This window comes from Myotis yumanensis, unplaced genomic scaffold, assembly GCF_028538775.1.
Source record: "Myotis yumanensis isolate MYYU_CA2020_CCGP unplaced genomic scaffold, mMyoYum1.0.hap1 SCAF_10, whole genome shotgun sequence".
Taxonomy (NCBI): Eukaryota; Metazoa; Chordata; class Mammalia; order Chiroptera; family Vespertilionidae; genus Myotis; species Myotis yumanensis.
The window spans coordinates 29,748,784-29,762,772 of NW_027223761.1; the positions used below are offsets into that span (position 1 = coordinate 29,748,784).

General features: G+C 56.2%; 1 protein-coding gene across 1 annotated transcript in view; it reads left to right on the forward strand.

Moving 5' to 3' along the window:
* PTPN5 (protein tyrosine phosphatase non-receptor type 5) overlaps window positions 1-12,207 on the forward strand; it is a 44,077-nt gene extending 31,870 nt beyond the window's left edge. The window contains 9 exon segments of the mRNA XM_070428171.1: window positions 37-278; window positions 1,450-1,639; window positions 4,208-4,292; window positions 8,060-8,139; window positions 8,322-8,459; window positions 8,960-9,070; window positions 10,661-10,821; window positions 10,910-11,023; window positions 11,404-12,207. Of these exon segments, the coding sequence (XP_070284272.1) occupies window positions 37-278; window positions 1,450-1,639; window positions 4,208-4,292; window positions 8,060-8,139; window positions 8,322-8,459; window positions 8,960-9,070; window positions 10,661-10,821; window positions 10,910-11,023; window positions 11,404-11,497 (1,215 nt within the window). The 3' untranslated portion in view covers window positions 11,498-12,207.
* The last annotated feature ends 1,782 nt before the right edge of the window (window positions 12,208-13,989 follow it).

A 13,989-nucleotide genomic window follows, 5' to 3' on the forward strand; every position in this document is an offset into this window, starting at 1 on the left:
GGTCCCAAGTCCGTGATGCTATATCCCTCCGACCAGGTGTGGCACCTCCTGAGGGCTCCCCCAGAGCCACCCACACCACTGCCCCCCGAGGACAGGCGCCAGTCGGTAAGCCGCCAGCCCTCCTTCACCTACTCGGAGTGGATGGAAGAGAAGGTCGAAGATGACTTCCTGGACCTGGACCCCGTCCCCGAGACTCCTGTGTTTGACTGCACGATGGACATCAAGCCTGAGGCCGACCCCGCCTCGCTGACCGTCAAGTCCATGGGTCTGCAGGAGAGGTGGGAGGCGTGGAGGAGGGGTGGGCTCTCTGGGCCCTGGAGCTCTCAGCTCCCGGTCAGATGCCTGACTCTTAACTCCCAGTGCCCAAGACCGAGCTGACCTCGTAGCTTAGCCAGTGTAAACACATGCTCTTTAGGTCTGATCAGAATGCCCCAAGGTGAGTGCTGAGAAATCCTGTAACTGCACACAAGCACATAGGCATGCACAAGGGTATACCTGAGCACACGCACCCGTACATTCCTGTGCGCAAGTAAGTTTGGGTATGTTTGTTTACTGCAGGTCTTGTCAAGTCCTTTAACGGGCTCCTGTTCACTGTAAATCAGCAAGGGGGTGTATGTGACATTCCTCAAAGTCGCTTGACCACAGAACCGTTTATAGAGTGTGTCCCTGTGTGCCCCAGATCACACTTTGGGAGGTGTCCACACCCTCTTTTCAGATCACACCAGTTTGAGTTGCATACACGATGTCATGGACAGAGCATGGAATGGGGAGTCAGTACACCTAGCTTTTTGTTTCAGCTCTGCTACCCCCTGATTGCACGAGCTTGGACAATGCTTGTCCCCTCTCTGGGACTCGGTTTCCCTTTCCATGTAATGAGGGCCCTCCCTGTGCTGGGCCTTTGGACAGTGAACACAGAGGAGTCTGTCCAGGGCAGACCCCCTTGCCGCCGCCATGCTGCCCTTGGAACTCCCTCTTTCTCTGACAGCGAGGGTCCCGGCCCCTCCTCGATGAGATGTCCTTGACTCGTTGGCCACCTCATCCCAGACTGCCGGGCCCAGGACTGTGCTACCAAGGGCTGCGCCCTGCTTCTCTGACCTAGGCAGGTGCCCTCTCTCTGGGGGTTTCCTGGGGGCCACAGGGCTGGGTGCTGCCTCCAGGACTGACAGAGGAGAGCCCAGGGGCGGCCTGTGTTAAGGTGGCCTCAGCTGGAACCTTTGGATCTGGGGCCTCCAACTCCTCACTCAGGCAGCTACTCTACTGCAGGAGGCGGCGAGGCAGGCCCACGCCTGGGGCTGAGACTTGTGCTCCTTGTCGCACCCCCACTCCTCTTCTTGGAGCCCACCCAGTTCCCACCCCCGCTCTCTCTGTCCCTCATCTTCCCACTCCAAGCCCCAAGCTGATGCCCCTCCCTGCCCCTGAGACTCACTCCCCCTTTCCCGGTCCTTCCAGGAGGGGCTCCAACGTCTCCCTGACCCTGGACATGTGCACACCCGGCTGCAACGAGGAGGGCTTCGGCTACCTCATGTCCCCCCGCGAGGAGTCATCCCGAGAGTACCTGCTCAGCGCCTCCCGCGTCCTGCGGGCCGAGGAGCTCCACGAGAAGGCCCTGGACCCCTTCCTGCTGCAGGCGGAATTCTTTGTGAGTCCCCTGAGCCTGCTACCCCTTGGTGGGCAGACCCCTCTACTCAGTCAGTCGCCTAACTCGCAGGGCACCGGAGTGGGGTGCCCAGCACTCAGCATCTGATAGATGAACACCATTGTGTTATCAGTTCTCCTCATGTCTTGGGCAAGCTGCTTCCTCTCTGGGCCTCAGTTTCCTCATCTAGAAAACGGGGATGTTGCAAGGATTAAAGGGATCACTAAGGTGTGCCAAGCGCCCAGCCAGGTGATTGGTGTTCAGTGGCATTCCTGAGTCTTCAGGGCCCAGCCCTGTGCTTTTTTTTTTTTTAAATCCTCACCTCAGGATATTTTTCCATTGATTTTTAGAGAGAGTGGAAGAGAGAAGAAAAGACAGAGAGAAATATCCATGTGAGAGAAACATATTGATTGGTTGCCTCCTGCATGCATGGGCCAGGGAGGAGCCTGCAACCGATGTAGGTGCCCTTGACCAGAATCCAATCCAGAACCCTTTGGTCTGGAGGCCGATGCTCTATCCACTGAGCCAAACCGGCTAGGGCTAGCCCTGCGCTTTGAAAGCTATAGAAAGCCCTCCCTCTGGCTGCTACTTTCCCACCTTCCTCCTGTCTGACATCACCAAGCATTGTCCGTGCCCCTTTTGACATCTTTCCAGCTGTAGCTTAGGGAGGTCTAATCACCTCCTCTCAAGACTTGTTCTACACCCTGCAGCTGCCTCCTGTTGGACTTCGAGGGGCCCAGTAATGCCACCCCTGTTTTACCTGCCTGGATGCTCAACCAGTTAAGAGCTAAGTCCTAGGAGATCACAGTATCGTCTTTATTTTTGTTGGTGAAGACGAGGTTTATAAGGAGGCTGAAGTATGTAGCAATAGTGAGCTTCCTAATCCCCCCAGATTTAAACTTTCTACCCACCCCATGTGGTACTGGCATATCGTGGGCCCCATGGGGCATCCCTACAATTCTTTCCTGGCAGGAGGGCCCAAGAGGAGGAGGAAGGAGGAGGCTTGGACCCAAAAGCCCATTCCTCAATCAAATGCACCCGTCAGGCTACTTGCCCACCTCTGTGGGCAGGATGGGCGAGGGGCCATGAATGTTTGAGGAGAGTCTCTCCTGGGAGAAGCCAGGGGGAAGGGGAACCGATGTGCCTCCCTCACAACTCCCCTCCCCCCACCCCAGCCCCTGATCCCTGTATGGACCCAATGGCTCTCTGAGAAGACCTCCATCAACTTGTGACCCACTGCTCCAAATTCTGCAGAGCTTGGCATGGCCTGCATTACCCGAGTTGGGCTAGCCTGAGACCCCTTTTCTAGCCTTATGTCCCCCTGCCCCTGCAGGGACTGTCCACCTTAAATTAGGCCAGCACCCCCCACCCCCATGTTTTTCTCCTCCGGGGCCTTTTTGCACATCATCTCCCACCCCTGATGCCTCTAGAAAGCCTTCCTGGACGATCCCACCCGAAGTTCCCACCACCATCACCTCCCCTTGAAGGGGACTTGCGTCCTCTCAGCACGTCTTGTTCAGTAGATCGTTGTCGATCTTGCCCAGAAAAAGGAACACAGCCTGCACACCCACCCCACAGCGCTTTTGCACATGTCTTTATTCTTTTGAGTCTCACAACAACCCTAGAAAGTGTTATGATCCTCATTTTACAAAGAGCTTACTTGGTGGGCCCAGACACAGTGAATGCTATAGGACCGTGTGTGGATGGATAGAAGGGGAGTGAAGAAGTGAGAAGCACTGGGAAGTCATCCCAGAGGACATGGGGGGAGGTGAGGCTAGAGGGGAGCCTGAAGGGTGGGAATGATGTGGAAAACTGAAGAGGGGTGCTCCTTGCAAGTAGAATGCCACGAACTCAGACCTGGAGGCAAGATGGAGAATGGCATATTAGCAACAGGAAGGAACGGGCATAACTGAAGGACAGGAATCTTGAAAGCAGCTGGTGGTAAAGGAAGGCCAGACCCCTGAAGACCTCATATTCCAGGCAGAGAAGTCCAGACTTGGAGCTCTTGAAACAGGATGATTGGGAGGTGCAAATACGGCCCTGGGAGCTCAGGAGGCTCCTCTCCTGCTAGAGAATCAGAGGAGGCTTCTTGGAGGAGGTGGCATTTATGATGGACAGGAAGGACATGAGAAGATGAGAATCGGGTGGGGCACAGAGAGCAGCACAACGCCAGGTCCTGAGGTGGGGATGTCCAGGGTGGGAACACAGATAAGCAAAGTCACTCAGTTTGGCTGCAGCGCAGGGAGTGTGGGAGATGCTGGTGACTGGCCAGATTGCTTTTCAAACTCTTGTTCTTGTTTATTGACCATTTATTTAGTGTCTACTCTGTGCCAGACTGGCCCTCAGTAGACAGTAGTAATGATAACATTTTTTACGTGCTCGTCGCGTGCCAGACAGTGTTCTAATTGCGTTTTGTGTGTGCACTAACTCATTTAATAGTAAATGTTGAATGAACGCATGTACTCAAGCCAGCCCCTGGACTAGAAGTTTGGGCACAGCAGCCCCTGGATTCAAACATCTGTGAGAATCAGCCCAATGGCTGCTCACATCCCCATGTCCTTCCTCCTGCAGGAAATCCCCATGAACTTTGTGGATCCGAAAGAGTATGACATCCCTGGGCTGGTACGGAAGAACCGGTACAAAACCATCCTTCCCAGTGAGTACTCAGTGCCCTGGGGGTAGGGGGGTTGGGGGAGGGCTCACCCTGCCCTGGGCATCCCCTCATCCTGAGGGAGACCTTAACCTCAGAGCTGGGCCTCCAGGGTTATAAGGAGGGATTGAGAGTGGCGATGCCCAGTGAAGAGAAACACCCCCTACTGAGGGCAGAGGTTAATTCATTCCTTCACACGCACTCTCAGGACCCTTCCTGTGGCCAGGTGTTGTGCTGGGCTCTGAGGAAACCCAGAAAGAGTGACGATAGCAGCAGCTCCTACACAGTGCGTGGTATCAGCAGGGTGTTCTGGCATTCTTGGTCTCTTTGGAGTGGGCAGATTTTAAGGAGAGGCGATTAAGGCTCGAGAGGTTAAGTGGCTCATCCACAGTCACACAGAACTGAGTTTCAAACCAGGTCTCTGTGACCCTGAATCGGGCCCTTTTGTCTACCCCGAGTGTATTTTGTCCAGATTGTGCCTCCTCTACCAGGAAGTGAGCCGCCTGTCGGGGAGTAAGTGCCCGTCAGTCCCTGGAGGGTCTGATAGGGGTTTTCCCTGCCTGGGGGTGGTTAGACCAGGTGGCCCAAGGTTTCTCTTTCAGCCCTGGGGTGTCATTTTCAGGTCACTTTAATGGAGCCCCTGTCTGCTGGTCACCCAGTTCTGGCCCCAGGCCCCCGGGCCAGCTCGGAGGGGTGACTTGTTGAAAGTGAATCCCCACAAACCTACTCCACTCCGTTTATGGAGTGACAAGGCTTTAAAAAGGCAGCTTTGCCATCAGCATCTCCAACAACATGGAAGATGTCATGACTTATTTTTAACTTTTAAAATAGCGACTTGTGGTTGCTATGGTTACACAGCCTCTAGGTGGTTCCGGTTAAACAAAGCACCATGTAAGGCCAGGAGGCACTGCTCAGGGCTGCTCACCTCTTCCCTTGTCTTGCTCTCCCCACCTGGAGGGAGGGGCTCGTGGACCCCAGAACCTAGGCCTTTGCTGGCCATGCAGAGTGGCCACTGGGGGAGGGCGGGACTCAGACCATCTCGCCACCTGGCCCTGGATTCCTGAGAGGCTTTGAGCCACGCTGAGCCTCCAGGCCTCCAAGCCCAAGAGAGAATGTTCTCTGTGGCCAGCAAGAACTGACCCCGTGCCGTCAGAGGCTGGGCTGAGGCTGAGGGGGTGGGGGCAGTGACAGAGGGCAGGGCAGTCGTGGCAGAGGTCCCCTCTCAGGTCCAGGACGCCCCGAGGTTTGTTCTCACACTCATTCTGCTCATATTTCCTGAGTCCCTGCCCCCAGGGCTGAGAAATCAGACGTGAGTGAGACACAGACTGTGCACAGGAGGCTCATAAGCTGATGGGAGAGACAGGGCTGTGGACAGTGACAGTACAGAGTGGCCAGGAACCCAGCAGCAACACTGAGAACAAGATGCAGGGGAGCAGTTTCTGTCATTTTCGCCACTTTATCCCAGGCACCAAGGGCACCTGGCGCATGGTAGCCTCTGCACCAATCTGAGTGGATGAATGGGTGGGGGAGTGAGTGAGTGAGTGAGTGAGTGAATGAATAAGTGAATGTCTCAAATCTAGTGCCCCTTCTCCAACCTCACTGCCAAGTAACTTTTTAGGGGTAGGGGATAGTTGCCCAGTTTCAGAGGGTGCCATGTACATCGACGGCATTGACAATTAATGCTCCCTGGAGTTGTGCAGGGCAGGGCCGCCCTCTGACCCCAGACACGTCTCACTTGGAGAATTGCAGTAATCTTCTAACTGGTGTGACTTCCACATCCTACCCTCCTGTCCATCTTCTATCATTGTCGCCAAAATGACGCAAAACCAAAATCCAGTCATCTTTCTCCTCCTTCAACACTGTCATGTCACCCTGAATCCTCGGGGTTAGGTCCAGGCTGATCATCAGGCTTATAAGATCCTTAGTCATCGGATTCCCCCCACTCATTTCTCAGCAGCCCCTCCCTGCCTCCAGGCACTTGAATCAGACTGAATCGTATGCCCTCCTCCTCCTCCTACTGGTCCCTCACACCTAGTCCAGGTGCCCCTGTTCCCGGGAAACTAGGACCACACACTGTGCTCACAGGTCACACACTGCTTGTCTGCCTGCCCAACACTTAGGAGCAGGGACTATGTCTTGTTTATCTTGGAGTTTCTACTCTTAAGCACAGTGCCAGGCACAGTAGGGTTAAAAGGACCATTCCCCTTCCCACAGTGGTCCTTTAATACCAAGGACCCTGGTGTCTGGGCACCTAACCTGGGCAGCGCTGATAAGGGGAAGGGAGATGGCATGCAGCGCATCCTGCTCCTCTCTCTCTCCTGCTGGCCAGCCAGAGCCCCCCTCCGCTTACCCTTGCTCTTCTCCACCCCAGACATCCTTCTATGCCTCTGTCCACAGAGCTGCCCTTCCCCCACCTGCTCCTACCCCCAAATCACCTGCCAAAGCCTCAGGCACTGGGGCTGAGGTATAACAGGCTAGAGAGCAGAGGCTGGTGCTGTTTCTCCTGCCGCTTGGCATCCTTCTTTTTACCTGTTAACGATGGTAGCACGTGTAAGGATGGCGATAATAATAGCAGCAACTTTTACTGTACAGTGTTTTCTGTGTGCTGGGCTGTCACTGGTCTGAGGACTCCTTTAATCTTTACAAGATTAGTAAGGCCGAGCTGAAAGGGATGTCCCCAGTTTACAGAGAAGGCACGGGGAGAGGAAGTAAGTGGCCCACGTTGGCACAGCTAGTAAGTCAGAGTCAGGATTTGAACCCAGGTCGTCGGGCTCAGTGGTGCAGACTCTTAGCCGCTCCCCATGCTGTGCACACCTGAATTACCTTCGTCCAGGCCCCCTATACAGGAGAGAAACCGAGGCCCAGAGAAAAGGCCGTGAGCTGGTGACAGAGCTAGACCATAGCCAGGACCCGGGGCCCCAGCCAGCTCCCTGCCCCCCACACACCGTCTCCACCTCAGTCCCAGCCTCTGCACTTACAGGCTGACAGAGCCGTCAGTGCAGGGAGGCTCTAGCGGGAATAAAACAGATTCTACCCCAGGAAGAAGAGCAGGATGTTATGAGAATCTTTTACCATGGGATTTGACATGTGAATGGATTAAAGAGGAAAAAAAACCCTTTGTGCACACGTGTCTGCTGCAGCAACCCTAGTCTCAGCTCAGGTGTGGAAGGTTTTACTCCTCTTATCCCGATAGTCTTCCTCAGCTTTCATCCCCCAAATCTTAACAGCCCTTTATAGCTATAAAGCACTTTCCTTAGCACTTTCACAGCTGTTTTCTCATCTGTCTTCCCAACAATCCCAGGAAGTCGGTATCTTTACCCCCTTATTACAGACAGGAAAACTGAGGCTTAGAAAGGCCATGTGCTTTACAAGCGCACTCAGCACGTTGGTGAGAGTGTATATTCAAACTCTTGCTACCTCTGCTGTCCAGGATGCGTCCCCTGGATAACTCCTTTCTCTACTTAGCTTTCTTCTCCCTAGAACATTAGGTACAGTGAATCCAGGGCAGCTTAAGGGGCAGGGGCAAGGGGCAGGCATTGATGCCACAGAGGGAGAGTCCCAGGGCCTCACACTCAACCCCCCTCTTCAGCCTGGGCCCCGCCTGCCTCAACGGGCCATGGGGAAGGGTGAATGTTTTGCTACAGGGCAGGGGAAGGAGGAACTTGGAGTCTCAGAAGAAATGTGGGTGCCCTGAATGGGCCAGGCAAGGTGGGCCCTGCCCCAGGAGGATTGCACACATCGGATCCCAACCTCACCTGTCTCCCCCACCCCAGACCCTCACAGCAGAGTGTGTCTGACTTCACCAGACCCTGACGACCCCCTGAGTTCCTACATCAACGCCAACTACATCCGGGTACGTAGTCCCATCCCAACACCCTCTCCCTGAAAAGGAGGCCCAAGCTGGTGGGATCCGTCCTCCAGGCCTGTCCGTAAGCCAGTGCGGCTGCTGCCAGCCCCGGGAAGAGCCTGAGTGTGGGGACTGGGCCCCAGGAACATTGCGTCTGACCCTGACAGCCTGGACTTGGCTGGCCACAGGGCTACGGTGGGGAGGAGAAGGTGTACATTGCCACTCAGGGACCCATCGTCAGCACGGTTGGCGACTTCTGGCACATGGTGTGGCAGGAGCACACACCCATCATTGTCATGATCACCAACATCGAGGAGATGAACGAGGTAGGCCCCCCTGCACCATTACCAGGTGTCTGCAGCTTCGCGCCCACCCTAAGCCTCTTGTTTCCGTGTTCTTACAACAATCCTGTGAGGTCGGTAGTGCTCACTCCACAGTCAAGGTGAGGAAGTAGGAGGCCCAGCAAGGTTAAGCCATTTGCTCAGGGCCACACCAGTACTCAGAGGCAGAGCCTGGAGCTGGCCTTTCCACCTCCAGTGCCCAGGATCTTAAGCAGAATGCTCTGCTGCCTCCTAGGCTGCCAGGGCTGACGCTGGCTACTTCCATACTCAAGATGGATATTATTTCCATATTATTTCCAGATAAGGTAACTGAGGCTCAGAAAAGGGAGGTAACCTAAAGGTTACAAAGCTGAGTTTTGAACCCAGGACTCTCTAACTGCAAACCTATTGCCACTTTATAGCTCTCCCGCTGGCCCTGAAGGGGCACTGGGGAGAGTATGGTGGGGGAACTGGGAGTGTATCGCAGCCTGATCTTGGCCCTACAGAAGTGCACCGAGTATTGGCCGGAGGAGCAGGTGGTGTATGATGGTGTCGAGATCACCGTTCGCAAAGTCATTCACACTGAGGATTACCGGCTGCGACTCATCTCCCTGAGGGTGAGGCCTGGGGCGGGGCTGTTAGGGGGCAAGGGCTTTATTGAGGTTGCCACAGAAGAACAGGGTTCCAGAGTCCACTCTAGCTGAAATCAAGTCCTGTGTCAGTGGTTCTCAACCTTCTGGCCCTTTAAATACAGTTCCTCATGTTGTGACCCAACCATAAAATTATTTTCGTTGCTACTTCATAACTGTAATGTTGCTACTGTTATGAATCTTAATGTAAATATCTGATATGCAGGATGGTTTTAGGCGACCCCTGTGAAAGGGTCGTTCGACCGCCAAAGGGGTCGCGACCCACAGGTTGAGAACCACTGTCCTATGTCTTCCAGGAATTGCTGGTGAGCAAGGGATAAGGGAGGGCTGAATGGACTGGGGGACAGAAGCAGGACCAAACCTGTCGTATTTTATGCTGTTGGGCTCTCTGTGTGTCTACACAGTCATTCATAATGCCTTCCAGCTCTGCTTCAAATGCACCTAAATCCAGGACCACCTGGATAAGGGGTCTCCCGCTGCCTCCAGCACTGTCCTTATAACTGAAAGACCACGGTGACTTCAAGATCCCTGCTAAAAGCATCCCCTTCACCTGGGATGCAGGCCTTCTGGCCTGTAGTACCCAATCTGTCCACCAGAGGGTAGACACTCCTTGCTGCATTTGGGTTGCAGGAGGAAGTTGTGATTAAAAAAAAAAAAGCGGGGGTGGGGGTGGGGGGGGTGGGGGGGGGCTGGCGCCGGACACAAAATATGAGCAATAGGAAACAGCCTAGAAGAGTCGGGGAAGGTATCCTCCCACCCTAAAGTTGTGCTTCTTTCAGGAGCAGCCTAAGAGAGCAGACTGTTCATTTGGAGTTGGGAGGATCAGTGGGTTCTCTCTTTCAGAAATGATAGAGCCCTTCTAATAACCCCAAAGACTGGCAGGGGTGAGCCAGGCACCAGGAAGCTGATAGAGTGGGAAGTCCAGTGAAGCTGACAGTCACAAGGTCCAGTGCAAAGCCTGAGGTCTGTTCCTCTGAGCTGCCCCTCTCCACTGGAGAGGATGCCAGGGAGCTCTCAGCTCCCAGCAGGCAGTGCCCACCTGACCAGCTCTGAAATACAAGCCTGGCTGGAGGGCAGAAATGGCCAGGAAGGGGGTGGAGGGCAGAGGCTGTAGGAGCTTTCACAGCCAGATGACCCAGGGCCCCAGGAACCAGCTTCCTGTTTCCCCAGAAAGAGAAGTTGAGGGGGAGTCAGACCAAGCACAGCAAGGCGAGAGGAAGGTCCCTGAGCTCTGGTTATGTGGCTACGGGGGACTGGGCTGTTCGTTAAAATAAGAAACTGGGAGGCAGGAATGAATTGGAGAGGGGACTCTTTGCCTCTCTTGGATGATGTGTGAAGACCAATGCCGGTTCCACGGGCCAGCCGCCACGACCAAGCTGGCATTGGGTCTCTGTCTGGTGCCACTGGGCAATGTGGTGTCCATGGCAGAGGCCCAGAGGCCCCACTCCCTGTGTCCTCCCCCTGTGTTCTTCCTCCCCCCATCCCATCCCCATCTCTGTGCTGTGTGGGCTCACAGAGCTCACGTGTATCTGGGGTGGGCTTCTGTCTCCTGGACAGAGCGGGACTGAAGAGCGAGGCCTGAAGCATTACTGGTTTACATCCTGGCCCGACCAGAAGACCCCAGACCGGGCCCCCCCTCTCCTGCACCTGGTGCAGGAGGTGGAGGAGGCTGCCCAGCAGGAGGGGCCCCACTGCGCCCCCATCATCGTCCACTGCAGGTGGGTCCTCCCAACCACCCGCCAGGGCAGGGCAGCCACCCACCCCCGCTGCCCCGCCCCTCACCCCACCCATCCCCTCGGCCCTCAGCGCAGGGATTGGGAGGACTGGCTGCTTCATTGCCACCAGCATCTGCTGCCAGCAGCTGCGGCAGGAGGGTGTGGTGGACATCCTGAAGACCACGTGCCAGCTCCGGCAGGACAGGTCAGCCCACGGGCAGGGTGGGGCACATGGAGAGCGTGAGCCCTAGGGGCAGAAGGGAGAGACTGACTGTGCTTGGGGTGAGGGGCAGGAGGGCACACTGGGTATGGACTGGCCACTGGCTGATGGGGTAGAGAAGTCAGATGAGTGGAGGGGCTGATCTGGACAGGCGGTGCTGGATGGAGAGGGAAGAGAAACAGCGGGCGGCCAGGACAGGCTGAGGGTGGCGGGAATGCCATCTCTGTCCCTGCTGTCTGCACCTGCACTGGGAGGGGCAGGAAGGAGCTGAGGGGATTGCCTGCCTAGGGTTGGCCTCTCCAGACTCCACGTAAACTAGGCCTCTCATGAGTGGCCCCTCCCTACCATGCATCTCTGCCGGGCAGGGGCGGCATGATCCAGACGTGCGAGCAGTACCAGTTTGTGCATCATGTCATGAGCCTGTATGAGAAGCAGCTGTCCCGCCAGTCCCCAGAGTGAGCTCTCTGCTCCCCCCCGAGGTCCTCCTGGCACCACCCAGCCTGAGGCTGGGCCCTTTCCCCAGCCACACCCCCAGGGCCCAGCCTCAGGTCCTGGCCTGCTCCCTGCCCCGCCCCTCCTGCTTCCTTCTCTCCAGCTGGCCCTTACCCCCAACATAGCAATTCCTACTGTATATACTGGGGAGTGGGGCAGGGTGGGGGAGGGACGTGCCAGGCCAGGCCTGGGGCTCCAGGACGCGACCCACACCACGCAGACCTGGGGCCTCAGTTTTAACGATGGTTCCATCGCTACTTGATCCAAAATGTTTGTGCTGCATTCCAAGTGTCCTGCCACAGCGTGTTCTGTCTGTCCATCCATCTCTGCTGTCTGTACCGGACACTGTGTCTCCTCAGCCTAGGATAGGGGTCACGAGCTCCAGGCCCTAAGCAGCCCAAGCAGAGGTGCCTGGCTTGGCCCCCACCCCACTTCTCCCAACAGGCAGATCGCATTTTGCCCTCAGTTACTGGGATCAGGGTGGGGAGAAGGGCCGGAGGACCTGGAGGCCAGGCGTGGGAAGCTCCTGGGTGGGAAGAGAGATCTCATCTAGGGAGAGGTCTCTGGGTGGGGGGGGAGTATCACAGCCTGGATGGCCTCTGGGTGTCACAGGTCCTCGGGAGGCAGTGGCCAGCCTGCGAGGCATGGGGGAGGAAGGGGACAGATGGGGGCTGTGCACCCAGAGGGCCTGGGCCCTGGTGGGGATGGGAGGGAGAGGGGGAGCTCCGAGGGTGGGTTGGGAAATCGCCCCAGATCTGTGGGAAACATTTTTCTGTGTCACCGTGGGAAGCCTTCCCAGGAGTCTTGCTGCGTGCAGCTCTGCGTGTGTTCCTGTGTCCACGCGTGTGTTGAGAGCCCATCAGCGGGGTATGCATGACTCTTTGGCAACATGTGTTATCTTGGAGCCACGTGTTTTTATTGCTGACTTTAAATATTTATTCCACGGCAGACAGAGACATTTGGTGTCTTTTTATAATTTGCTCGTGGTCATTGAATAGAGCAATAAACAGAGCATTTTGAGCAAAACTGGCCTCCTGGGTCTGTGATTGCCTCTCCCGTCCACTCCCTGCCTCCTAGTACTGGTCATCTCCCTCCTCCTCTTCCTCCTCCTCCTCCTCCTCCTCCTCCTCCTCCTCCTCCTCCTCCTCCTCCTCCGTGTGTGTGTGTGTGTGTGTGTGTGTGTGTGTGTGTGTGTCCATCTCCCTAACACCCCCTTGTGGAGATTGGGAGTATGGAGAGAATCCAGATCTGCAAAGCCAAAGAAGTCCCTTGGACAGACCCTCACACACCCTCACCCCAATCCAGCCAGAAGCCCTGGGACAGGGTAAGCCTCAAGAACAGGTGTGGCAGGCTTCTACCGAAGGCAAAGCGGCTGGCCAGGCACCAGTTCCGACAGATGGGCCGGAGAAGCCAAGGCTAGGCAGGGGGACATTCAGGTCGCCACCCCAGCCCCTCCCTGTTGGCCAGCACACTTACCCCATGCTAACCCTACAGGTCCCAGCAGCAGCTGCAACCCGCTCATTTCCCTTTTAAGGCCTGGACTGAGAGTAACCCCTCCCAGTGGGCCTGGGGAATCTGCCCAGGGGCTCAAGTTCTGGACACTCCTGCTCTATTCTTGCCCCTGCCCCCAGGGATGCAGCAAAAGTAGCTGTGATGCCACGGCTGGCAAGCGGGGGTCATTTCTGGACAGGAGGTGGCCCAGGGCAGGGCTGCTGATCAGCCAACAGGTCCTTCCAGGTGCCAGAACCTTGTGTGGGCTGGTCTCGGGTCTAACCATGCAGGTAGACTGCAGACAGTGAGGAAAGAATAAGGAGGGGCTTGAACAGCTGGGATGGAGGTCAGGGGTAGGGGCATGGTGTCCAGCCACCCTCCCACAGGGGGTGGACCTCCTGCCCTTCTACCCAGGCTGGGGGATTGGGCTGCAGGAGTGGGAAGGGGGAGGAAGGCTAGCAGGCTGTGCAGGCACCATACATAGATGAATGGCAGCCCCTGGACTTGTGCAAAATAGCAGACCGCCTTGACCTTCCCATTGGACTATGCATGTGCGCGTGCTACACACACACACACACACACACACACACACACACAATCCTGAGCCCCTCAGCTCAAAGTGTTCCCACCTGGCAGCAGTGAGAAGCAAAACCTCTGCCACAAAGGAACAGGTAAAGTACCCCTGGGCCACCATCCTCAGCCCCCTGCCCACCCATGCCCAGCATTTCCTCCAGGCTTGGCTCCAGCCCCACGTCTGCCCACCCTCTGCCCCCTCCCCTCCCCCAAAGCAGTGTGTCAGATAGCTGGGGCAGCTGCGGAGCCTGAGTAAGGGAGTGCCCCCAGGGGGCCAGACATTTAAGGAACCGGTGACTCCTGGCAGCCTCACTGTTAAGGCAAAGGAAGAAGGAGACTGGCCGTTCTACAACCCGGGCACTAGCTGCTCCTCCAAAGCCGTGGACACAGCGTTT